A 27,880-nucleotide genomic window follows, 5' to 3' on the forward strand; every position below is an offset into this window, starting at 1 on the left:
TCCCAGACTAGCATTCCTCACTGACAGTTATTCCCATAATGGTTCCTCTTGAAACTCAATACCTCTCCAGTCTTTCCAAATAACAAGAGATTATCCCCGCTTCATTCGTAATAACCCTTCGCTCTGCATTGACTTTGTGGCAGCTTTGGGAGAGAATAACCGTGCGACAGGGGCTAGCTTGGGTTCATATTACTGTGTAGGAGGGTGATAATGGGGATTCAGTGGGCCTCATCTCCATGCCAGGACACCTTTGGCCGTAACAAAACACTGCCGTCGCCACAGTTACCCTGCCATTTCACGGCTGAAGAGGGCTAATCAATTTCCCCCCTGCCTGCCACTCACAATGAGCTCCAATCACAGAGCGCACCACTGCACACAAGCTGAGGAGAATCCCTATTTTGTTGGCTGTGCTCTGAGGAAGGAGGGAAGGAAGGAAGCAGGGGAGGAAGGAGGGAAGGAAGGAAGCAGGGGAGGAAGGAGGGAAGATAGAGCACGTCACTGCATGCAAACAGACCAGGGCACAGAATTCTTAGTTTTTTGTTGTCGACTGTAGTCAGACGAGAGAGGGAGGGAGAGAGAGATGGGAGGAGGGAGTTGGAGGGAAGAAAAGCAGGGGCCGCTTCAGCATGCAACCGGGCTGGCATTGTGTGTGTGTGAATCATTCTGACGACACCTCTGGTCTTAGCTTGGCTTCATTAGAATGACAAAGCAAAGAGCTTCTCTGGATGAGGGAGTGGGATGAAAGGGGGTTGGGGAGGAGGGAAAGCACAATGGGAGCTGCTTTGAGGTAAATGTGCCACTGGCTGCACACTTCTTCCACCCAGAGAATTAACTCGCCAGCCAAAGCGACTGGCCATATACTATGCATTAAGATGAAGCGAAGAGAATTAAAGGCTTCCTCAGCGTGGGAGGATCAATGAAGCTTACACTCACTGTCAGAAAGCACTTCCAGTTAGTCTTACGGCCTTCCACTCCGAAAGTCTAAAATCTGACCCACTTATAAAAACCGGGAGGGAAGTTCTCCCCAAATCCATAAACAATCTGGGAGCGGATGTCTTATTAATACGGCAAGGTAGTCGGGGTGAGGTCAGGCATGTGGCTGGTCCAAGCAAAACTCATAGCAACTACAGAGTATGACATGCATCCATTGCAGTGCAGTGATATTCTAAAGCAAATTAATGCCTAGGTACATCCCTGGCTGTGACTCGACTCTCCAAGGGTGTCTCAGGGGGAGTTGGGATATCCACTTGTACATGCAGTGAAACAGGACAAATATAAGCACACCCTATTTGACCTTTGATGTCATTCTGGGTCTTCTCATTGGTTCAAGATACATCAGCATGGATCTGCTAGTCAATAGCATCATAACATATTCAGATGAGGGATAGGTGTGCTTGTGGGTGAAAGACAAACGGAGGGTAAACAAGCTAACAGACTGGAGCTAAACATGTAGCCTCACATGATGAGGAACTTCAACAAGTGGGAATGTTTACTGTAGGTACAACTCTTAAACTTCCACTGAGTACGGTTACATGCACACAATAATGCGATTATTGTGGATAGTCAGGTTAATATAATAGTTTAAAATGTTTACATGCTTTGCAAGAAGAACGATTTCCCTAATAATCCAGTTTACATCGACACATCTGAAATCAGGCTACTGATGGCACTTCTAATAAATGCAGAAAATCACCAATCAGAATAAAACATTCTACCACATTGACCACGTTATTCTTGCGAAGACTTTTCGATTCTGAGTTCCGACATATAAAGTTTGTATGTGAAAACTATTTAAAAGATGCATACTTCAGTTTTTCCAAACTCACTTCACTCTCGCATAAAAGGGAGGCTTGCGCTACCCAGTGCTGGGACATACGCAGATCAAATACGCCGTTGGAACACTGATTAAGCTGTTTACATGTCCCAATAATTTGAAAGATTGCTCATAAATCCAGGTGTTTTAATTGGCATATGCTTACTTCGATTATGACCTTACGCCGATTAAGATAAGCAGAGTAAGGTGTTTACATGACTAATGCCATACTCGACCTTCTGCCATAATCAGTTTAATATTGAATTATTAGTGTGCATGTAAACGTACTGTGACCCAACATTAAGTTATACATTTGTTCTACAACCTTCAACCGCCTGTCTATGGTTTCTAAACCAATACCAGATAGCTAACTGCGGCCAAAAAAGGCTCCCATGGACCTTTTAACAAGACCTGGGAAAATATTCCCTTGAAATTCCCCATTGATACAGTCATTGGTTATTGTAGCCTTGGGTAAAAGCTTGGCTATTAATGGTCTGGTTCTTTTATCTGCACGAAGCCATTCCGAAGCAATAAATCACCAGAGGTCCATAACACACGGGCCGAGAGCATTTCCTCTGAGTCTCGGGGGAAACACGGGAGTTATGATTCCAAAACAAGACTCCAACAAATGGATTCCAACAACTATCCGCGCGCTCACTCAATCGTTCCGACGCACATTCAATATTGACAGAGCACACCACCTCAATAAATGTCTTCGCTGCCTATTGACACGAAGACAGAGAAAGTACAACAAGCCTACTCTCCTCTCCCCTGTATTGCTCCCCTCTAGCTTTCACTCTTACTCTCTGCCTCATGTATCTTCTTTTTGTTGTTGCATTTTTTATCTCGTTCTCTGGCTCTCTTCCTAACTCATAGCTTATTGCATAATGGTTTACTCCACTTACAATCACTAGATATTGTTCTGACTTCTGAAATGAAACACCAAGAAATGCCTGTTGTGTGAAACAAGCTTGGATTGGATTCTGTCATTACTGCCCCTAGAAAAGGTTTGCAAGCCTGTAATAAATAAAGCACATTTGTGTCTAACATAGCACTTCCCCAAGCTTTACTATGGTATATATAGTATGAGTAATTGGGTTGGTTTAGGACTCATCTCACACATTATACTGAAAGGAAGCTGTGCCTTGTCAAATAGTATGTGGAGAGTGAAACATGATTCTAGATATCGATTGACATGAGATGAAAGGCATAAATTACACTTATTATTAATTATCCCATGGTCAGAGCTTGTAGGAAACATGAGAATATTATGAAAATGTTAAGACTCACAATCTTTCCAAAGTAGACAGCCCAATGAAGGATCCATTCTTCAGTTCCTGAATTTTGTTGTTGCTTAAAATCCTGTGAAGAAAATAAAGAGATGTATCTGTCAACTTCAATTAAAGAACAACATTCTACAAATGTACAGCAGCTTTCAGCAGTAAATACTATTTGCAGAATTCGAACTCAACTACATTCCACATACTAAAAAGTGCTCATCACCTAACAAGAATGAGTCTACTTTGGACATTTGAAATTCCTTCAACACTGAAAAAAAGCCCAGCTCTAGTAATCCCATCCTATTGTCCCTCAACCCTCCATTCATGGAATGTTCTATAGTGCCAGGAAGAGGACAGGGGAAAAACAACTATCTTCTGCCCACCATGGTCTTTCATGATGCTAAATTGGTAGCATGTGTCTCTACAGGGTACAATTCATCCAGGTTGGTGAGAGTCGGTGGTTGCATACTTTCCGTCAAACCTCTTCTGCTTTGATGGTTAAAAGGTATGATAATCTGATCCAAAGCGGCGGTGACTCACTTTGAGATTGTTTCCTGAGTGCCACATGAAGTCATTTGATGTAACGCTTGATCGTAGACACCAGCAGTTCAGGTGTCTCGTCTTGACCTTCAATAATGATAGACGCGTTGGCAACCAGGCATTATCGTTTTATAGGGGCTAGATCCACAAGTCACTGGTATTGCTAAATCTATGTTCAGACTAGTTCAAGTCGGGGCAACAACGACTCAATGAAAGTATGCATAATTTGTCTGAGAGAAATCTGATGTCTACATATGGTAAGATGCATCACCTCTATCAACTATCAATCAGATAACAGAGAAAGCATTGTACAAAGGGCTTAAGTATTGTACTTATTGACCCCTTATGAATTTGAGATAAGATGCTATGAGGTAATCAACTTTATGAGTGCCAAATATCTACAGCACCTGGTGTCACAGGAAGGCAAAGAAGATCATCAAGAACCTCAGCCACCCGAGCCACGGCCTGTTCACCCCGCTGCCATCTAGAAGGCGGAGACCGTACAGGTGCGTCAACGCTGGGACCGAGAAACTGAAAAACAGCTTCAATCTCCAGACCATCAGACTGTTAAATAGTCACCACTACACGGCCTCCGCCCAGTACCCTGCCATGAACCTTAGTCACTGTTACTAGCCGGCTGCCACCCGGTACTCTACTCTGCACCTTAAAGACTGTTGCCCTCCGTACATAATCCTTGAACAATGGTCACTTTAATAATGTTTAGATACAGTTTTACCCACTTTATATGTACACAATGTATTCTAGTCAATGCTCCTCCTATAGAACTACCGCTGTACACACCTTTTCTATTCATATACTGTCCATACTGTCTATTTCACACCATTATATACAAACACTAAGTGTAAAAAACATTAGGAACACCTTCCTAATATTGAGTTGCACCCCCTCTTGCCCTCAGAACAGCCTCAATTAATTGGTGTTGAAAGCGTTCCACAGAGATGCTGGCTCATGTTGACCCAATGCTTCCCACAGTTGTGTCAAGTTGGCTGGATGTCTTTTGGGTGGTGGACCATTTTTGATACACACGGGAAACTGTTGAGCGTGAAAAACCCAGCAGCGTTGTAGTTCTTGACACACTCAAACCGGTGCGCCTGGCACCTACCACCATACCCCATTCAAAGGCATATTTTGTCTTGTCCATTCACCCTCAATGGCACACATACACAATCCATGTCTCAATTGTCTCAAGGCTTAAAAATCCTTCTTTAAGCCATCTCCTCCCCTTCATCTACACTGATTGAAGTGGATTTAAAAAGTGACATCAATAACAGATCATAGCTTTCACCTGGATTCACCTGGTCAGTCTATGTCATGGAAAGAGCAGGTATTCCTAGTGTTTTGTACACTCAGTGTACACAAACTAATTAAAAATCTTTCATTGAATAAGATGACTCATTAATCACAAAACCTTTTGATGTTGACAGTTACAAAGTAGGCAAACTTAGGTATGAAATGCCAACAAAAAACTGTGAACCATCATATCCTGTACATGCATAACATACCTAATAATGAAAAAAAAAGCATTGTAATTTTGAATTCTGTAAAAGTTAGTGTGGGTGAGGTGGGGAAATTATTATTGTCCATCAATAATGAGAAACCACCTGGCATTGACAACTTAGATGGAAAGCTACTGAGGATGGTAGCAGACTATATTGCCACTCCTATTTGTCATTTTAATCTGCGTCTGGAGAAAAAAGATTATCCTCAGACCTGGAGGGAAGCCAAAGTCATTCCGATACCCAATAATGGTAAAGCACCCTTTACTGGTTCTAACAGCCGACCAATCAGCTTGCTGCCGACTCTTAGCAACATTTAGGAAAAATTAACAGACTTTCAGCATGATTATAGAGAAGGGCACTCAGCATGCACTGCACTGACACAAATGACTGATGATTGGTTGAAAGAAATGTATAATAAGAAGATTGTGGGAGCTGTACTGTTATTATTGACCTTAACCTGTTGTTGAAAAAACTTGTGTTATGGCTTTTCAAACTCTGCCATATCGTAGATTCAGAGCTATCTATGAAATAGAACAGAGGGTTTTCTTTAATGGAAGCTTCTCTAATGTTAAACATGTAAAGTGTACTGTACCGCAGGGCAGTTCTCTTGGCCCTCTACTCTTTTCTATTTTTACTAATGACCTGCCACTGGCATTAAAACAAAGCCTATGTGTCTATGTATGCTGATGATTCAACCCTATACGCGTCAGCAACCACAGCTAGTGAAATCACTGCAAACCTAAACAGAGTTGCAGTCGGTTTTAGAATGGGTGGACAGTTATAAACTACTCCTGAACATCTCTAAAACTAAGAGCATTGTATTTGGTTCAAATCATTCCCTAAGTTCTAGACCTCAGCTGAATCTGATAATGAATAATGTTATGTAGCTGTTGAGCAAGTTGAGGAGACTAAATTACTCTGTGTTAGTTTGGATTGTAAACAGTCATGGTCAAAACATATTGATCCAATGGTTGTAAAGATGGGGAGAGGTCTGTCCGTGATAAAGAGATTTGACACCACACTCCACAAAGCAAGTCCTGCAGGCTCTAGATTAATCTTATCTTGATTATTGCCCAGTCATTTGGTCAGGTGATGCAAAGAAGGACCTAGTTAAGCTGCAGCTGGCCCAGAACAGAGTGGCACGTGTTGCTCTTCACTGTAATCAGAGGACTAATACTATGCATGCCAAGCTCTCTTGGCTAAAAGTAAAGGAGACTGACTGCATCACTTATTTTTATAAGAAACATGAATGTGTTGAAAATTCCAAATTGTTTGCCTAATCAATTTACACACAGCTCTGACATACACTTACCCCCCACCAGACATGCAGCCTTGCATCTTTTCAGTCCCCAAATCCAAAACAAAGTAAAGAAAGCGTACAGTATTATATAGAGCCATGATTGCATGGAACTCCCTTCCATCTCATATTGCTCTAGTGAACAGCTAAAAAAACAAACAGATAAAGCAACACATATGTAGGCTATGTGCAGGTGTGAAAGTATAATTAAATTTCTTCCCGGTACGGGACCTCCTAAAAATTGTATGGACCTAATCATAGAATTACATTTGGAATCCCTATTAATTCAAATCGGATCTCTGTGGACCTAGTCGTAAAAGATTTGTCATTAAACATTAAAAACCTATTACTTTTTATTGTGGCATAAACACAACCAGTCATGATGTTCTCATCTGATTGTCAAACGATCACTTCAAAGGGCTCCTTTACTAGGCTTCCCCCGCACGCTCATCCACTCGCAATATATTTCCAGCCTCCAAACAGTGGTGAATGGAAAGAGACATCTGTTTCTGTCTAGTCTAGGAGACCAGTCTAGCTACACAAAACACCAAAAAGTGTAATGACATTTGGAGATTGTCATTAAGCCAGAATGTATGCATCCACTGCTGTCCACGCGTGTCTTTGAGTCGACCACTCATCTCTGCCTTGGCAAAATGTCAGTGTTCTCATCGAACCACATCGCATTTTGGAGAATAGACTATACCACCCGTTTTCAAGTCCATTCGCTTATTTTCCATGCCTCTGACATGCGGTAATGATCAAAAGTGATGTTATGATCAAAAGTGGTGTAATAGCTTACAGTTTTTGACATTTTGTTTTAATTATTGTGATAGGCTCATGTTTTACCGGTACGGTGTACCCCCACTATTTATTTTGCCGGGACGCCGCACCGGATCACCTTAATCCTAGCCATGTGTGACGTTTTTATTAAGCTGTTCTTGTCTATTAATGTTCTGCATTATGTAATGTTTCATGTATTGTGTGGACCCCAGGAAGAGTAGCTGCTGCTTTCGCAACAGCTAATGGGGATCCTAATAAAATACAAAACATCAGATTGTGCTCTAAGTGATAAATGCTATGCAAGTCTCTTCTTTCAAGGGTGAAAAACTCAGAGCATTATGCTAAAATGGGAAACCATACAATCGGGGAAATTAGGGTATCAAACTTCAATGACCAAAGTTTATTAAAAACATTTTGATGGTGGCTTCAGCCAAAAGCATCAATTAATAGGGTGTCCAATCAAAAACAATTTTTTTGACCAATGGGAAAAAATAATAGTGTAGATAATCCTCTAAGAAAACCAATGGTCCAAACCACGTCTCTATCATTATCCGTTCAAAAGTTACCCAAGTTTTTACCCTCGCAGGATGGCCGGAATTAGGGTGACTAAATCAACAGAGGCCAGAGAAAAAGAATGTTCAGAAATCCAACCTGGTCTCAGAGCATTTCATATTATTCTGTACATATGATATGTTACGTTTACTATGGTTATAAGACAGATGGTTACTTAACCTCTTAACGATCACACCCTTTTTTTCAAATTTTGCCTAAAATGACATACCGGAAATCTAACTGCCTGTAGCTCAGGACCTGAAGCAAGGATATGCATATTCTTGATACCATTTGAAAGGAAACAATGTAGGACAATATAACACATTAGATCTGGTAAAAGATAATACAAACAAAAAGCCAGAGACAGCAGGGTTCAAACTGTAGAACCCAGTTTCTACATTTGAATATAAAAATGGATTTTATCAAACAAAACTATGCTACATTTTATCTATGGGACCCTTAGGATGACAAATCAGAGCAAGATTACTGAATGTAAGTACATTATTTACCTTCAGAGGTAAATGTATCAAACCAGTTGCCGTGATACGTTTTTGGTTGTTATGCACTCTCCTCCAACAATAGCATGGTATTTTTTCACTGTAATAGCTACTGTAAATTGGACAGTGCAGTTAGATTGACAATAATTTAAGCTTTCTGCCCATATAAGACATTTGCTGTTACTTACAACAGTCATGCTAATCACATTAGCGCACGTTAGCTCAACCGTCCCGTATTCGGGACACCGATCCTGTAGAGGTTAAGGCAAAAACAAAAGGAAGGTGGTTGGTCGGGGAATCTCATCACAGACAACTTTAGCATTTTAGCAACTTTTCAACTACTTACTACTAAGTAACCCTTCTCCTAACCTTAACCCTTTCACCTAAGTCCTAAACATATCCCTAAACTTAACCCCTAACCCAAACCCCTAGCCTAGCCACCTAGCTAGAATTTGTAACATATCATAAGTTTAGCAAATTCGTAACATATCATACGTTTCATGCATAATGGGGGATGGACAGCCACAAATTGATACATACCATATGAAACATAACATACTGTATCATACTAAATGGAGTGTTTCAGATTTTACATACAGAATAGTAAGAAATGCTCTGAGACCAAGTTGGAAAACATCATTGAAAACATCAATAAATAAAATTAAAATTAAAATCAGGAAAATTGCATAGTGTCAGCTAGGCTGGATTCTGTGCAAGAATTAAGGCTACCTGACAGGCTCACTTTCCCGTTGAACTCGAATCCGCAGGAAATTAAACAATAGAGGTAAGATAGATATCGATTTTGAGACATGACATGTAGCACTTTCATACTTTATTATACGCTTCTCATATCAATTAGAAATTCATGTTCTTTTAAAAGATTTCTCACAAAAATAACCATATCTCTGAAATGTCAACGGAGCACTGAGCGTTTAATTAATAATCACATTTAATTCAGCTGGTGTCATGCTAATTTTGCAACCCGCGGAAACTTTGAAGACAACAACCACAAAATGTAAAATCCTCAAAAAAATCTGCACCGCTATGTCAACAGAGCTCGGTGCTTATTATCGGATGTATAAGGTTAAGATTTCCAACTTTTTTGATAAAATGTTAATGACATTGTTAGAGAAAGACCCCACTGAACGATTCAGAACATGAATAATTATATTTATCAAGGTAAAAATGTATTCTTATAGCATAAAGAAGTGAAATTCATCAACAAAGCACGTTTTCATCCACTCTGGGCAGTATGGGTGGATACCCTACAATGAGAAGTCATTGGTTTACTCTGAAAAACATTGTCAGAGAAAATGTCCTGTGACAGAAGACCATACACAAGCAGTGTCATACATCTCAGAAGAAAAGAAAAGAGCAGGCTCATTTTAGGCCCCAAAATACACTTTCTTCCCCTTTCTTCAGATTTGTACTCACGCTAGTCACCTTTCACAGTACAGTATGTTATTCAATAGTATGTTAACATCACTATTCAATTACTAAGCCTTTGGAGGAAGAGGGCGTGAGAAGAGGGGGGGGGGGAGACCCAACTGGCTTGTGGTCGCCCTATTTTTTGGCCTTCTGGAGGGGATGTGGTGGGTCACACACACACACACACAACCAGTACCCATAACCCCCGGCCAGATTGGAGTCATTAAAGGGTGTTGAGGGCTAGCTTTATTACAGGGTTGGCCAGTGGAGACTCATTCGATATTTTCTCTTCCCTGCTCCAAACCCCTCAGACAGGGAACACAAACAGTTCCTGTGTTTCATGGCTGGCCCGTGCATACTTTTCTGCGTGCGGAAACTCCAGATGTCGGGGCTTGGTGAGGAACGAGACTGCAAAGTCTATCACAGCTCTCGACATGTACTGATGATATAGGCAGAGCCACAGGGTCCTCACATAAAGTGCTCGGGTCGAGAAAATCGGATTTATATAGCCTATTTGATTGCTTTATTATATGGTTTAGGGAGGGATGGTTTAAAACGCAATTCCATTGTGAATAAATAATAAGTAAAGTACATTAATGGTTTTTGCACTGATGATAATGAGCACTAAGATGAAAGAAAGCAAGTAATGCTTCCAATGAATGACGTTTATATATTAGTGGGGGGAAAAAAACTGTGTATACATTGATATAACTTCGGATACACAAATTCAATATATTCTCTCTCTCAGGACCTGAGTGACCTGTAGGCACATCCAGCTCCAATTACAGCTTGGTTTATCCACAGATATCCCTGCTATTTTCATAGAAAACAGCATAATTAGGTTTAATTAGATTCAGAATTTAAATCAGCACAGCTATAATTCTAACACACACACTGCGGAATTCTTCAAGTCCGTCTAGATAAATATGCACTTCTAACCTTGTGACTCCCCGACTGTCAAAATAAATCTGTGTAAGAGGGTTCTCCTGAGAGTCATGAGCTCTGTTCTTGCTCTTCTCCTCCCTCCCTCCCTCCCTCATTCTGTCCCTCCCTCTTCATCTCTCCCATGACTGGTGTGTGACCTCCGTGAGGGGAGCTGCTTAGCTTCCAGGGAGAAACTTGCATATAGTTTACCATAAACAACTACCTCTAAACAGTGTGTGTTTATAGTTCTGCCGAGCACTCTTACTAATCACATCTTAATTGGGACAAGGGTCCTGCATTGTAGATACATAGAGGAGCCTACGACGAACAGATAGTCAACCTATGCTGTAGAATCGATTTTGTAAAGTACGCCAAAGTTGGCCTATAGATTGTGCCGTTTCATACGTGAAAGTAGCCGGCTCAATCGCCATTTGATTCTCAATACGTACACGGAACAAAAATATAAATGCAACATGTAAAGTGTTGGTCCCATGTTTCATGAACTGAAATAAAAGATCCCAGAAATGTTCCATATTCCATATTTCGCTAAAATGCTGTGCACAAATGTGTTTACATCCCTGTTAGTGAGCTTGTCTCCTTTGCCAAGATAATCCATCCACCTGACAGGTGTGGCATATGAAGAAGGTGATTAAACAGCATGATCATTACACAGGTGCACCTTGTGCTGGGGACAATAAAAGGCCACTCTACAATGTGCAGTTTTGTCACACAACACAATGCCACAGATGTCTCAAGTTTTGCGGGAGCGTGCAATTGGCATGCTGACTGCAGGAATGTCCACCAGAGCTGTTGCCAGAGAATTGAATGTTCATTTCTCTACCATAAGCCACCTCCAATGATGTTTTAGAGTATTTGGCAGTATGTCAAACCGGCCTCACAACTGCAGACCACATGTCACCACGCCAGCCCAGGACCTCCACATCCGGCTTCTTCACCTGCGGGATTGTCTGAGACAAGCCACCCAGACAGCTGATGAAAATGTGGGTTTGCACAACACAAGAATTTCTGCACAAACTGTCAGAAACCTTCTCAGGGTAGCTTATCTGTGTGCTCGCCGTCCTCACCAGGGTCTTGACCTGACTGCAGTTCGGCGTCGTAACCGACTTCAGTTGGCAAATGCTCACCTTCGATGGCCACTGGCACGCTGGAGAAGTGTGCTCTTCACGGATTAATCCCGGTTTCAACTGTACCGGGCAGATGGCAGACAGCATGTATGGCATTGTGTGAGTGAGCGATTTGCTGATGTCAACGTTATGAACAGAGTGCCCCATGGTGGCGGTGGGCTTATGGCATGGGCAGGCATAAGCTACGGACAACGAACACAATTGCATTTTATCAATGGCGAGATCCTGAGGCCCGTTGTCGTGCCATTCATCCGCTGCCATCACCTCATGGTTCAGCATGATAATGCACAGCCCCATGACGCCAGGATCTGTACACAATTCCTGAAAGCTGAAAATGTCCCAGTACTTCCATGGCCTGCATACTCACCAGACATGTCACCCATTGAGCATGTTTGGGATGCTCTGGATCGATGTGTATGACAACGTGTTCCAGTTCCCACCAATATCCAGCAACTTCGCACAGCCATTGAAGAGGAATGGGACCAACATTCCACAGCCCACAATCAACAGCCTGATCAACTCTATGTGAAGGGGATGTGTTGCGCTGCATGAGGCAAATGGTGGTCACACCAGATACTGACTTGTTTTCTGATCCATAGATTAGGGCCTAATGAATGTCCTTTTATGAACTGTAACTCAGTAAAATCTTTCAAATTGTTGCATGATAAATAATTCACAGAAGAACCATATCCAGAAAATGTAGACAATCTTGTGGCAGTCCAGACACTATTGACCAATTCACAATGCGTTTGATCTGCAGAGGGCAAGTGCACAGAGACAAGTGTCTGCTTCTCAGTGTTCACACCTGCCTCTGGGAGTGTTCACGTCGGGAAGCGTCTATACGTCTGTGAGGGACTAGGCACCTGCACAAGTCCTGGGCATCTGAATTTCAAGCATCTGCATTCCGAGTGTCTGTGCAGTGTTCGCACAAGTGTCTGAGTTAAGATTATCTGAGTGTCTGTACTTAATTGTCTGCGTACTTAGCATCTGAAGTCAGCAGGTTGTCTACTATTTGACTACTAACTTCCTGAGCATCTGCCCTGGCTCTCAGACGGTGATGAACTGCCTGTTGAATTCCTCAGGGCTCAGGGGTGGAGGAGGGGAACCACCCTTACCTTAATACATAGGCTGATAGGGATTGTGACTTTGCATTGGGCCGATTACTGCACCTTGTCATCAATGACCTCAAATACTAATCTGCAATATACTGCATTTGCATGTAAAACCTCCACACAACACTGTATATATTCATCACGGCAGCATCCCTCCCTTATATAGATATATCCCCTCTGTAAATGGTATATTCCCACTGTAATCAGCCTATACTCCAGAGTTTTATGTTTACTGCTCCGATACTGTATATTCTGTATGACGTTTATGTGGACTTGTGTCTGTATTGTTTGTCTATTGCTGGCAGCACCTTCTCACTAAGGCAAATTCTGGATATGTGTAAATGTCCTTGGTGAATAAAGGTAATTCTGATAAGATTGCCTTCAGCAGGAGCCAGGAACAAACGGCAGATAGATTAGGGCTGTCTCCGACCAAAGGTCGAAATGTTAAAATATCAATTTTTCCATATAGACACACCCTATGTTTTTTAATAAAATCAACTATATGTAGAGCTTGTCTGATGCCTAAAGCACACTGTTTGATTACATAATTAAGACACACAAATGACTAAAGTGGGAGCCAGAGAGCAAGATAGCCTAAACAGAAAGAAAAAAATATATATATAAATAACTTGTTCCCGACCCTCCTCCTACCGCTGCTGCTGGCCTTCGCAGATTCTGCCGTTATGCTCCTAAAGTTACCGGTAATGGGCTACACCAGGGGTCGTCAACCTTTTCCATTTGGAGTGTCAATTTATCTTACAATTTCTACCGATCTGCGTGCCAGTTATGATTTTCATATTCACATTTGTGGAAAATGTCATTAATAGTAAAGCCTTCGTATCTCAAAATCATTGTCATGTGGTTAATCAAAATGATATCTAAATTAAAATGATACAAATCTAAAAGTAACTTCTATTGCCATTGCCAACTATTTAAAAATAGCCTACATAAAGACAACAAATAAAAACATTACAGCCTGAAGGTAGCAAATATCCTGAATAAAAATAAAATATCCTATAAATCACATTGGCTACGCATGGCCTCTCTGCAACAAACTTGAAACATTGTATCAACTGGGTCCAGCCCGAATCTCTAGCAAGCAAACTTGTAACAGAGTTTCCAGCGCCAGTGAGCTCAAGACAGACACAGCTGTAGAGTATTTGTGCAGGTATTTTATGACTTTTCCACTGGATCAGAGCATTACATTTTTCCCTTTCATGTCGAGTAGTTATCAAAAAGGTGAGAGCTGGAAATATATTTCAAATACATTGAGGAACTTTTGTCATTCTCAATGGATTCTAAAAACAGACTTTGTTTACTTGCTGTTTGAGGTGAAGAAAAAATTACTTTGAAAAGCTCCACAGCTCATTAGTGGTGGTGAGTTAAGCCAATCAGAAATACTATCAGATCCCCAAATGGGCACATTTATAGGCCTACATTTGCACGCAGCCCAGGTAGCCTAGGCCTACATCTATATGCGTAATCAGGTGTGCGTCTTTACTCAACATTGACAGGAGCGCTCCAAACAAAAGACAATGAATACATTGACAAAACTTGTAAATGGAATGAAATAAACCAAAACTTGTTTCACACAAACGTGTCCACTCCAACAATGAGAATGGTAAATGACTGTAATAATAATAAATATATATATATATATATATATATTTAATGCATTAACAGAAATTAACGTAACCAAATAGGCATTGTAGATTTGAAATGGGAATTAACGGTAAATGTACTTCTGGTGATATATGTAATGGGAAATTGATAGACACTAACAATCAAAGGGCAAACAATTCACACAATGAAGTTATGAAACAATGAATGTGCATGAAATGGCAGGAGAGAGCACATTCTGGAGAGACGTGCCTTGTTCATCACACTCCCCTTCTTCTTGGGCCGTTCCAAAAAAGTATCTATTTGCGACTGCTCGACAAAAAAATTAAAATAAATCTCAGTCGACCAACAGCCTATCGACCAGTGGACTAAATGGGGTCAGCCCTAAGACAGATCCACACAAATCTCACGTAATATGCTCTAATGTAATAGGGACTGTAAATCACAATAATTGTAGCCTCTATCACACAAACTTTGCGTGTTTTCAAACCTAACTGACTTAACTATCTCTTCATTGTTTCACCACCACTCCACCAAATCCATTGTGATAATTCCTCCCCCAAAAAAATTTACCAAACAAAAAAGGCAAACTAATGTTCTGTTCTCCCCGTACTCTTCGAGTGAAGCAAAAAACTCAAAGATAAACATACAACCTATATTACAGTTATTCTTTCCCAGAAGGGGCCTATCAGTCTTGAAGGTAAGGTTGCACTCTTTTCACATCAGAAAATCCAGCCTTTGAATTACATCGTCCACAGGTTATTAGCACAAAGTTAACCAGGGATTGAGTAAAAAAGGTCAGCGACTATACAACCCCCTCAAAGGCAGTAGGCAAAAAAAGCCAACTTGTGCTCGCTCAACACTTTCTTTATGCTCAGAAGGCTTAAACAAAGGACGGCCTGAAGGAGAGCTGTAACCCTTTAGAAACACAGGGGTAACACGTTTCTGACTGCATTTGAACTCATAAAACCCCTGCTAAAGAGACTCTCAGTGTGAGCTTAGTGAATGGTGGAGAAGGGATGGGTTGTGGTGGTGAAAGAAAAGGAGGGCTCAATAGCTGTGGAGTCTTATTTTTAGCTGTTTACCTCTTGCTAGTCAATATTAAAAAGGGGAAACTATGAACATTCATCAAGTATCTGATTGAGATAGGAGGGTAGGTACTTAAGGCTCAAATGTTGCTTAGTACAAACATTACTTAATTACATATGATGAAATAGCGGTTAAAGGTGACCCTGGTACTTTCTCTCCACTTCCTGGAACTGTGGTAACAACCAGAACACTTGGGAGACCATAAGGAAACTCCTCTAAAATTCCCATAGATTATTCTTTAACTAAGTTATGAATTGGCAGCATGTATATTCCACAAAATGAAGGCCTGAATACTGTCTCACATTTGGAAGCCAAATGCCTTGTCTTTCAAATAATTCACTTTTGTTAGGGCAGAGCTGAGAAGGACACTTGTCATACAAGAACAGACAATGCTGTGTCACTCTCCCACAGCTATAAGCCGGACAATATCTCCTTTTAAGTCCAACGAGCTACGGTATAAGAACGTATAGAAAACGGTCACCTTACAGCTCCTTTACGTGCAAGGTAAAATGATACACAGTGCCAACAACCAAATACAGGGCTAACAGACAAATGAATAGAAACCAAGAACTGGGGCCTTTCAGATAGACAAACAAGAAGGCCCACGTCCTTGTACATCAATACAGGTGCACATATGACCAAGCCCAAATGAATAGCCTAGCCTTGAATGAACTTGAGGCCTAAGTATGGTCTGGCAAACCAAATGCTCAACAGGTCTGAGTGTGTAATGAGAGACTGTGAGCTACCTGGCTGTGAACATTCGGCCGCCAATCATTGCCTCGCCTTTGGGATTTGGTTTTCCTCTCCAAACATCACACAACAGCAAAGGAAAACACATGGAGCTTTGTTTTAACCCAAATGCTTGCCTGAAAAGCAAAACAAACCTTTCTAGCCACCGGACATGCATGACAGCATACTCTTGGGTACTAGTTACACAAGCACTTCAAAGGCTGCCGGCCTGCCAACTTCACCTTTTCATGTAGGAGCAGCTAAATAAATCAAACGAACAACAGAATGGATTCTACCTTCAGATGCCACAACAACTAAATTCAGCTCACTTGAAATTGAAACAACGATATCAAATATAGTGGTGAGAGAATGTGTTGTGTGCATCTCTAGGCCTAAAAATCACTCGTCTTTGTCATACATTTAAAATGTTAAATAAATGTAAAATGTACATTTATTTTACAGCAAGTTTCAAGTCAATCTATTCTGGAGTAAGCTACTCCATTCTAAAAACATGGTCTAATGGCATTCACTGCAGGTTAAGTCTTCAGGAAACTGGATGCATACCGGGCCCGTCCCCCATGATTCCCTGCTGCTGTGAAGCGTGCGTTTACGGCTCCTGACTATGTCGTCAAATTACACTTGCTTTTCCTGCAGTGGGGAGGAAATCCCTGCCTCGTGCTGACATCAATCCCACACTCCTCGGTGGACTCCAGGTGTGTGCTGGGCCACATAGTCAAGCCCAGGTGCCTTCTGGGAAGGATCCCAGAAAAGCTGTTCTAATGTAGGGTGAAACATGAACAGGTACAGCCTCACACACACATGCAGTTGTGCATATACAGTTGAAGTCGGAGGTTTACATACACTTAGGATGGAGTCATTAAAACTCATTTTTCAACCACTCCACAAATTTCTTGTTAACAAACTATAGTTTTGGCAAGTCGGTTAGGATATCTACTTTGTGCATGACACAAGTAATTTTTCCAACAATTGTTTACAGACAGATTATTTCACTTACAATTCACTGTATCACAATTCCAGTGGGTCAGAAGTTTACATACACTAAGTTGACTGTGCCTTTAAACAGCTTGGAAAATTCCAGAAAATGATGTCATGGCTTTAGAAGCTTCTGATAGGCTAATTGACATAATTTGAGTCAATTGGAGATGTACCTGTGGATGTATTTCAAGGCCTACCTTCAAACTCAGTGCCTCTTTGCTTGACATCATGGGAGAATCAAAAGAAATCAGCCTAGACCTCAGGAAAAAGAATTGTAGACCTCCACAAGTCTGGTTCATCCTTGGGAGCAATTTCCAAACGCCTGAAGGTACCACGTTCATCTGTACAAACAATAGTACACAAGTATAAACACCATGGGACCACGCAGCCATCATACCGCTCAGGAAGGAGACGCGTTCTGTCTCCTAGAGATGAACGTACTTTGGTGCGTAAAGTGCAAATCAATCCCTGAACAACAGCAAAGGACCTTGTGAAGATGCAAGAGGAAAAGGTACAAAAGTATCTATATCCACAGTAAAATGTGTCCTATATCGACATAACCTGAAAGGCCACTCAGCAAGGAAGAAGCCACTGCTCCAAAACCACCATACAAAAGTCAGACTACAGTTTGCAACTGCACATGGGGACAAAGATCGTAGTTTTTGCAGAAATGTCCTCTGGTCTGTTGAAAAAAAATTCACCCAACTTATTTTGGAAAGTTGTGGAAGGCTACCCAAAACGTTTGACCCAAGTTAAACAATTTAAAGGCAATGCTACCAAATACTAATTGAGTATGTAAACTTTTGACCCACTTAGAATGTGATGAAATAAATAAAAGCTGAAATAAATAATTCTCTCTACTATTATTCTGACATTTCACATTCTTAAAATAAAGTGGTGATCCTAACTGCCCTAAAACAGGGAATTTTTACTAGGATTAAATGTCAGGAATTGTGAAAAACTGACTTTAAATGTATTTGGCTAAGGTGTATGTAAACTTCCGACTTCAACTGTACTCTTCACACGACACACCTGCAATTAGCCCACTGTGTGGAAGAAAGAGGCAAAGGTTATGCTAGCACGAGGCATAATTTTACACAACTCCTTTCTGACAAGAGAACAAGCTGATTGTGTCAACGCATGTCATTTCTCTCAGATTTCTTTGGCATGCAGTATCAGTTGGAGAGTCCAAATGCTGGGAATGCAGCACTCATCCTTTCTCCACAGAGAGACATTCAGCAGCCTGAACTCAGGGAGAGCCACGCTGGATAACTGGATGCATTCCACAACAGGGTCACCAAATACTTTCCCTATGAGCCTAATGAGCTTGACTTTTAAACCTATCCAATTTTCCAGCCATTTTGATTACGAACAATTACCAACTAACATTTTTCTAAATCGTAGTCATTAGTTACACTGACTAAAATGTCAACACATTTAGAACATGTTATGGTGGTTTCGCAGACCCTAGACCAGTGGTTAAGGCTGGATACGATTGTGTGAACTCCGTCCAGAAACATCCATTATCTGCACAAGTCAGAGGTAACTCTCGATAAGCCATTTCCCTGAGATAATGGCGTGGTGATCCAAACTAAACCAGATAGGAAGGTTTATTTACCCACAATGGTGGGTCTGACAAAGGTCATCTTGACATAGCAAATTCACTGGGGAAAAGTTGTAACTTTGCATACCACTGACTTAATTGAAATATGAAATGCTCACAAAACAATCAATTTATGTGGTGTGCTTAACCAGAAGTTAATTACTATCTTATTGTCAGTCAATTTATCAAAATAAACCAAATTTCCTTACACTATCAATTTAGTTTCTGGCACTTTCTCTCCTCCCAACTTTAGCTTTTGGGGCCAGAAGGCAGAGTGAACTTGTTGCCCCCACAGAACAAGAGCGAGAGGTAGTAGGGTATGACTGGGACCTATGGTGTCCAGGCAGGGGAAAGTGATTGATTTTCAGGGTCAGGGAAGGTCGGTTGGAGCAGCAGGGAATCTGCCTGGGATCGGGCCAGTCCAGGCCCAGTGTCCAGACCGCTGTTAACCCCTCTGGCAGGACACCGAGAGAGGAAGTAAACCAGCCCCTTGACCACTAGGCATGCTGATTTTACAAGCCATAAATAAACACCCCCCAAATGTAGTGGCCAAAAAGAGAGCGCAGTTTCATGGTCAGTGGTCACTTTCATCTGGACAGAGTTGCAGCAAGTCTAATTGACAGAAACCTTGAAACCCTGAAGACCTACTGCCATTTTTCCCGAAATCTGTTGACAAAAACTTTAAGAGACCCATGGGGAAGTTTAGTGGGAAACCCATAGGAATGCCTGAGAACTTTGCAATGTGTACAGTCTAATTAGCGCTCTTGTTCTGCGGTGACCAACTCTCAGACCTTGAATCATTGAGCTTGGTTCAATGCTCAAGACAGGAATATGTTTCCTCTCCCAATCAATCACTGTCGGGCGGAACAAAATGATGGCCCTCCAAGCAGTTGAGCTCATTGTACCGCATAAAGAAAGATCACATACCATGACGGAGGTAATAATATCTTAATCAGTCACTGACTTAACCAACGTCATGCCTAGTCAAAATAGCAAAATAAACCTCGAGGAACTACAAGCTTCTTTGGAAGAACTTAAAAATGAAGAAGGAAAAGCAACAGTCTACCACCCACTTCAATCAACACCTACATCCTCCGTTTTAAAATTCTAGAGGCCCACGTACAATCACTAAGCCTAATTCCTTGCATTCTTTTCTCCTATTTTTGGAAGAGGGACTGAAAGAGGCCACACAAAGAGAGACAACTGTACCAATGAGGCTTTTATACATGCTTGACATATCCCCTTGAAAAGACATCCCATCACATGGTTTGTTTTTTATTTAGCTCCGAACAAACAAAAGGCACCCAACGCACCAAACACAACATTGATCAAATTAGGCAAAGGCTCAGCCTTTCATCAACCAAGTCACACAAAAAAGGCCTTTTCCATCTCTTGGGCCATTCAAATGAGGTATTAGTGTAGAGTACTAGTGTAAGGAACTGATGTTCTTGGCTGGTGTAGACTCAAAAACACTGCTTCAGTCTTCTCTCCATCGGGGTAACTGCATGTGCAATATGCTGTGGTGGTTTAATGGTACACAGTGTGGTTGCATTACACAAACAGCTGTGTTGTGTTGTGGCAATGAAAATGATGACCAACCACACATTAAATGTGTTCAACAATCTCAGTGTGTGTGTCTGCTTAGCCTATATAAATACCCTTGGGATGCCATACAATTATATACTCCATTTACCATTTTAAAACTGTATTCTGGTCTCTGACATTTCCATCATACAGGACTAGATTATAGTGAGACATGACAATGACATCTGTTAAGTAGGGTTTAAATATGTAAAGGATATTATTATTGTTATGCAGCTGACAAGGGATGGATGTGGAGGTGATACAATAAAGATACAAATAAAATAGGGACCTCTGCATCCTTGACACAAGTCATTTAGTAAGAACCGGGTCACTTTATATGAGCTGTAATGTACAGTATGTGGATGTCAGTAGTTGAAGTCATCAGCAGAACTTAGTGATTAACCTAAACATACCCCAACAAGGTCAGTGTAGAACTAACAAGATATAGCTGGCTATTAGATAATTGAAGAATTCTGCAGTTGGAATTCTGCAGAATCTCAATTGGTCCCCCCCAAGACCCCTCACTTACCAAGTCATAACGTAAAAAAACAACTACCGGTATGTTATGCCAGTTGTGTTGGCCTGAAGGTTGAATAGTAGTTGGCCTCAACAGACAGAATAAAGTGCAGGTAATAAACAAGACAAACATTTGGCGGTTTGGTTCTTTCTGTGTGTCCAAGCTGTTCCAGACAATGGGACAGCATAATTATTTTGTTCATGCCAGATTGACCTATTGATTTATACTTACAAAGTGACTGTTCTGTTGGGAAAGGAGTCCAGGGGTAACACCTGATGGAGTTCCATATTGCTGCAGACCACTTTCCTATCCGCCGTGGCCACCGACGGTGTGCTTTTCCCTGCGCTTTTTGAACGTTCATCATATGATTTACAATCAGATGATAGCGCAGAGCCATCGCCTCTGAATAGCGAAACAAGTAACAATTGCAACAAATCCACCGCGCTTACCCTCATTTTTAAATTATATGTTAAGATAATTAGGCTACTGTAGAGAAAAGTATCTATTAATATCAAGTTGCGCGGAAGCCAGGGGTTTGTGGTCGTACTATAAAATGGCCTGGCACAAATAGGCTACTGTTAAAATTGTAAACCAAAACGTCCTTCAGAATATTCTGACAGTTTCAGTCATGTTGCAAACATCTTGTCCACCATAATGTGTATTTCCCCCTCCATTTCTTGCAAGGGTTTCGATTTGTGTTCGGCGTCAATTAATCCGAGAGAGGGTCTATACATCCTTTGTTTGCCAAAACACACAGATGTATAATTCAATTTCTTCATAGGGTTTTCTGCCGCATTCCGGAAAAAGAAAAAAACAACCACACACTTGTAATTTTACCGATTTTTCTGGGCTAAACAATTTAACTTCAACGATTGAGAAAATATTTTCTTTGTTGCCAATAGCGCGGATCCAAGTGAGAAGATTGCCTACTCCACCAAGAGACAGCTGCAGTCATCCAAGGATAACACACTAACTTAATTAAATCTGATCACGCCTAAACTTTAAAAACGTTCTCCTCAAGATAATTGATCCCGAGAGACGTAAACTGGCACACATTTAAATAGCTTTACAACTAACTAAAACATCTGTAAACAACTTTTCACTTCAGGCGTCCATCGAGTTCAGTTGTTGGTGCAAAGGGAAATCATGGGACTCCTAAAAAAACGAAAGAAGGAAACATATTCCCACTCGAGTTAGTCAGTAATGTGTAGAAATCCTTCCAAGTTTGAGTAGATATCCATAATTGCTGTCCTCGTCTCTCTCTTTGAAAGTATTCATTGGCTTTATTTCCATTGAGAAATTTCCTCCCACAATCTTGCCCCGGGCTCCATGTTGCCTGCGTTTACACCCACTGACGTCACTCTACACGCCATACAGACTGCCTCTTTCTCCTATTCTGTCTGTCGCTCAGGTTTACATTTTATGTGCCAGTGAAGAAAATAGAAGAAACACAATAAAAGATAAACAAAGCAAAGTTGTGCACTTCCATAAGTTATACAGAAAACAACCTCTCTTCATGCTATTGATAGGTAATTTCTTTAATTTAATGGAAAATAGAATTGCCTAGCTTTTTTTTTCTGTGAAAATTATACAGTATTGGTCCTTGAACTTTTGAGCATTCCTGAGTGACAAATATATATTCTTGAATATTCCTATCAAATAATTAAATGTTGTCAAGATGTAGGCTACATCACAATACAGGGAATGTCAGTTAATAACATGTATTGCCCATCTCTTTGATAGACCGAACAAACTGTTGATTTGGATATGTAGCCTATTTACATTTACATTTACATTTACGTCATTTAGCAGACGCTCTTATCCAGAGCGACTTACAAATAGGTGCATTCACCTTATAGCCCGTGGGATCACCACTTTACAATGTTTTTTTTGTTTTTTTGTTTTTGGGTTGGGGTTTGCGTTGGGGTAAGGGGGGGTAGAAGGATTACTTTATCCTATCCCAGGTATTCCTTAAAGAGGTGGGGTTTCAAATGTCTCCGGAGGGTGGTGAGTGACTCCGCTGTCCTGGCGTCGTGAGGGAGCTTGTTCCACCATTGGGTTGCCAGAGCAGCGAACAGTTTTGACTGGGCTGAGCGGGAACTATGCTTCCGCAGAGGTAGGGGAGCCAGCAGGCCAGAGGTGGATGAACGCAATGCCCTCGTTTGGGTGTAGGGACTGATCAGAGCCTGAAGGTACGGAGGTGCCGTTCCCCTCACAGCTCCGTAGGCAAGCACCATGGTCTTGTAGCAGATGCGAGCTTCAACTGGAAGCCAGTGGAGTGTGTGGAGGAGCGGGGTGACGTGAGAGAACTTGGGAAGGTTGAACACCAGACGGGCTGCGGCATTCTGGATGAGTTGTAGGGGTTTAATGGCACAGGCAGGGAGCCCAGCCAACAGCGAGTTGCAGTAATCCAGACGGGAGATGACAAGTGCCTGGATTAGGACCTGTGCCGCTTCCTGTGTAAGGCAGGGTCGTACTCTCCGAATGTTGTAGAGCATGAACCTACAGGATCGGGTCACCGCCTTGATGTTAGCGGAGAACGACAGGGTGTTGTCCAGGGTCACGCCAAGGCTCTTCGCACTCTGGGAGGAGGACACAACGGAGTTGTCAACCATGATGGCAAGATCATGGAACAGGCAGTCCTTCCCCGGGAGGAAGAGCAGCTCCGTCTTGCCAAGGTTCAGCTTGAGGTGGTGATCCGTCATCCATACTGATATGTCTGCCAGACATGCAGAGATGCGATTCGCCACCTGGTTATCAGAAGGGGGAAAGGAGAAGATTAGTTGTGTGTCGTCAGCGTAGCAATGATAGGAGAGGCCATGTGAGGATATGACAGAGCCAAGTGACTTGGTGTATAGGGAGAATAGGAGAGGGCCTAGAACTGAGCCCTGGGGAACACCAGTGGTGAGAGCACGTGGTGCGGAGACAGCTTCTCGCCACGCCACTTGGTAGGAGCGACCGGTCAGGTAGGACGCAATCCAAGAGTGAGCCGCGCCGGAGATGCCCAGCTCGGAGAGGGTGGAGAGGAGGATCTGATGGTTCACAGTATCAAAGGCAGCAGACAGGACTAGAAGGACAAGAGCAGATGAGAGAGAGTTAGCTTTAGCAGTGCGGAGAGCCTCCGTGACACAGAGAAGAGCAGTCTCAGTTGAATGACCAGTCTTGAAACCTGACTGGTTTGGATCAAGAAGGTCATTCTGAGAGAGATAGCAAGAGAGTTGGCTAAAGACGGCACGCTCAATAGTTCTGGAGAGAAAAGAAAGAAGGGATACTGGTCTGTAGTTGTTGACATCAGAGGGATCGAGTGTTGGTTTTTTGAGAAGGGGTGCAACTCTCGCTCTCTTGAAGACGGAAGGGACATAGCCAGCGGTCAAGGATGAGTTGATCAGCGAGGTGAGGTAAGGGAGAAGGTCACCGGAGATGGTCTGGAGAAGAGAGGAGGGGATAGGGTCAAGCGGGCAGGTTGTTGGGCGGCCTGCCGTCACAAGTCGCAAGATTTTATCTGGAGAGAGAGGGGAGAAAGAAGTCAAAGCATAGGGTAGGGCAATGTGAGCAGGACCAGCAGTGTCATTTGTCTACCAGATTTGTTGGCAGATAAATCCTTTCACATCCTTGGGTAAATTGAATTTGGTAACACTTTACATACTCTTGGTGCTATATGCGTAGTAATACTGCAATAACTACAGTAACAACATTGTTGTTACATAGCAATTTAATTTGTGCAATTCAAATGCCATTTTTAAACTGGTATGTAACAATACTTAATTGTTGTTACTAGTGTTATAATAGCATGATTACCCATCTACCTACACATGTCTACCTTGATAACAATACAGTTAAGACAATTAAACGATGCTTTCCTTTTCAAATGTAATAAAAGCAGGCCTTTGCGATGCACCCCTTCTCTCTTTTAGTGCATCCAGCATTGTATCTCCTCTCTTTCTGGGTAACTTCACACAAAGCTCTCCTTTCACTTCTCAAACAAGTTAAGACTAGCTTTGCAATGGGCAATAGCCATGGAAAGCCAGAGTCAGTCAGAGAGGAAAACACCATATAAGAATTCACATGTGCTGTACTACAAAACCCTTGTGTAACACTCATGTAGAGCCCATCTGTCTTCCCTCATCTTTGCTATGATGGGGTAAATTGAGCATCTTGGTTTTAGAAGAGTGACAGACAGACAGACAGACAGATGGAGAGAGAGACAGACAGAGAGACAGAAAGACAGACAGACAAAGTAACACAGTAATCTCAGGAAACCTCATACCCCGGGGCTACGCATCTTTTACTTCCATTAGTCTTGTTTGTTTTTAGGCTCGCACAGGGTTTTGACTTCCACTGAAAGAAGGCTGTCTGCAAACATACGGACGACAGCTATTGTAGTAACGGATTTTCCTGGAGACAAAACAAGGAGTGCTTTAGGATGACACAATGAAATGTATTGATAGGGGCGGTGGCCTTCAATATTTACTAACAAGAGACCAAAATAAGGTAACATAACAAGCCAATTATATGAAAACATGTCAAATGAGTAATGTAAAATGACTGTAATTTATTTATTTCTCCAGATGCAGGACTTATTCCTATTATATTACCCATAAACTATGCAAATTGTCATTATGGTCCAAAGAATGTCTGTTATGGATAGTATGCATTGACTGATAATTTGATTATTAGATTGTGCTATCCCTATAGAGGACAGAGGACTAGTCACATTCCTGATCATGAATGATTCAGGAGGTCATCTCATTCTCTGGGTAATTCTTTTAATCAATGGACTCCTGGGACCACTGTTGTGAGGTAGCCTATAACTAATGCATTTTGAAAATATATATATCTTTTTAAATCAAATTCAGCCAGGGTACAGGACAGGTAACAAGTGATTCATGAGCAATGCGCGGATTCAAAGATAAATAGAGTGCCTTCAGAAAGTATTCATACCTCTTGACTTATTCCACATGTTGTTGTGTTACAGCCTGAATTCAAAATGAATTACATTGTATTTTTTTCTCACCCATCTACACACTATACCTCATAATGACAAAGTGAAAACATGTTTTTAGACATTTCTGCAAATTGATTGAAAATGAAATATAGAAATATCAAATTTTCATTAGGATTCACACCCCTGAGTCAATACATGTTAGAATCACCTTTGGCAATGATTACAGCTATGAGTCTTTCTCTGTAAGACTTTAAGAGCTTTGCACACCAGGATTGTACAATATTGACACATTATTCTTTTTCAAATTCTTCAAGCTCTGTCAAGTTGGTTGTTGATCATTGCTAGACAGCAATTTTCAAGTCTTGCCATAGATTTTCATGCCGATTTAAGTCAAAACTGTAACCAGGCCACTCAGGAACATTCAATGTCATCTTGGTAAGAAACTCCAATGTATATTTGGCCTTGTGTTTTAGGTTATTGTCCTGCTGAAAGGTCAATTTGTCTCCCAGTGTCTGTTGTAAAGCAGGCTGAACCAGGTTTTCCTCTTGGATTTTGCCTTTGCTAAGCTCTATTGTGTATCTTTTTATCCAAAAATTCTCCCTAGTCCTTGCCAATGACAAGCATACCCATACCATGATGCAGCCACCACCATGCTTGAAAAAATGAAGAGTGGTACTCAGTGATGTGTTGTGTTGGATTTGCCCCAAACATAATGCTTTGTATTCGGGACATAAAGTTCATTTCTGTACAGGCTTTCTTCGTTTCACTCTGTCAAATAGGTTAGTATTGTGGAGTAACTACAATGTCAAATGATAAAACCAAATCAAATGTTATTTCCCACATGCCCTGAATAAAACAGGTGTAGACCTTACAGTGAAATGCTTACTTACAAGCCCTTAACCAACAATGCCGTTTTTAAGAAGATAAAAAAGTGTTAAGTAAAAAATAGATAAGTAACAAATATAAAATATAAAATATTTAAAAAGCAGCAGTAAAATAAAATAATAGTAGGGAGGCTATATACAGGGGGTACCGGTACAGAGTCAATGTGCGGGAGCACCGGTTAGTAAGCCCTAAAAATTGCCAAAGACTCTAGCCACCCTAGTCATAGACTGTTCTCGCTGCTACCACACGGCAAGCAGTACCGGCGCGCCAAGTCTAGGTCCAAAAGGCTTCTTAACAGCTTCTACCCCCAAGCCATAAGACTCCCGAACAGCTAACCAAATGGCTACCCAGACTATTTGCATTAACCCCCCATTTTTATGCTGCTGCTACTCTCTGTTTACTATCTATTATCCCGCACATTGACTCTATACCGGGAACCCCTGTATATAGCCTCGTTACTGATATTTAATTGTTGCTCTTTAATTATTAGTTATTTTCTTCTATTTTATTTTAATTTTTTTGCATTTTACTTCAGTTTATTTAGTAAATACTTTCTTAACACTTATTTTTCTTAAAACTGCATTGTTGGTTAAGGGCTTGTAAGTAAGCGTTTCACTGTAAGGTCTACACCTGTTGTATTCGGTGCATGTGACAAATACAATTTGATTTGATTTGAGTGCATTGCTAGTAGTCGTAGGAGGGGAGATTCTGGGCTAAACCAACCCGGGAAGGAGCCTCTCATAGTGTTCTAAGGTTGAAGCTCTGGCCTGGACGATCCTGAAGAGTCGCCGGGTTGCAGGGTGAAGGAGCATAGGCACTCGACTTCGGGGATAGCCCACTCTACTGTAAGGCCCTTACTGTTGAGTCTGAGGGACAGACTCATCTTCCAACTATGTTTTTTTTTTTACTACATCCTTTTTGTAGCCTACAAACAGAATTTGTGAACGTGCGCAGGGCGAGTTCACAACGACGCTTGCGAACAAGCCCTAGTGGTGTAACGCATAGGAGGTGCGAGGACTCAGAG

General features: G+C 41.5%; 1 protein-coding gene across 1 annotated transcript in view; it reads right to left on the bottom strand.

The window, feature by feature from the left end:
• LOC121554283 (adhesion G protein-coupled receptor A3) overlaps nucleotides 1-22,362 on the bottom strand; it is a 49,049-nt gene extending 26,687 nt beyond the window's left edge. Inside the window, exons 1-2 of the mRNA XM_041867765.2 lie at nucleotides 21,258-22,362; nucleotides 3,104-3,175 (exon numbers count right to left, since the gene is read on the bottom strand). Of these exons, the coding sequence (XP_041723699.2) occupies nucleotides 3,104-3,175; nucleotides 21,258-21,481 (296 nt within the window). The 5' untranslated portion in view covers nucleotides 21,482-22,362. The remainder of the gene's footprint in view (nucleotides 1-3,103; nucleotides 3,176-21,257) is intronic.
• Nucleotides 22,363-27,880: the final 5,518 nt, after the last annotated feature.

The sequence above is a fragment of the Coregonus clupeaformis genome, chromosome 39, assembly GCF_020615455.1.
Source record: "Coregonus clupeaformis isolate EN_2021a chromosome 39, ASM2061545v1, whole genome shotgun sequence".
Taxonomy (NCBI): domain Eukaryota; kingdom Metazoa; phylum Chordata; class Actinopteri; order Salmoniformes; family Salmonidae; genus Coregonus; species Coregonus clupeaformis.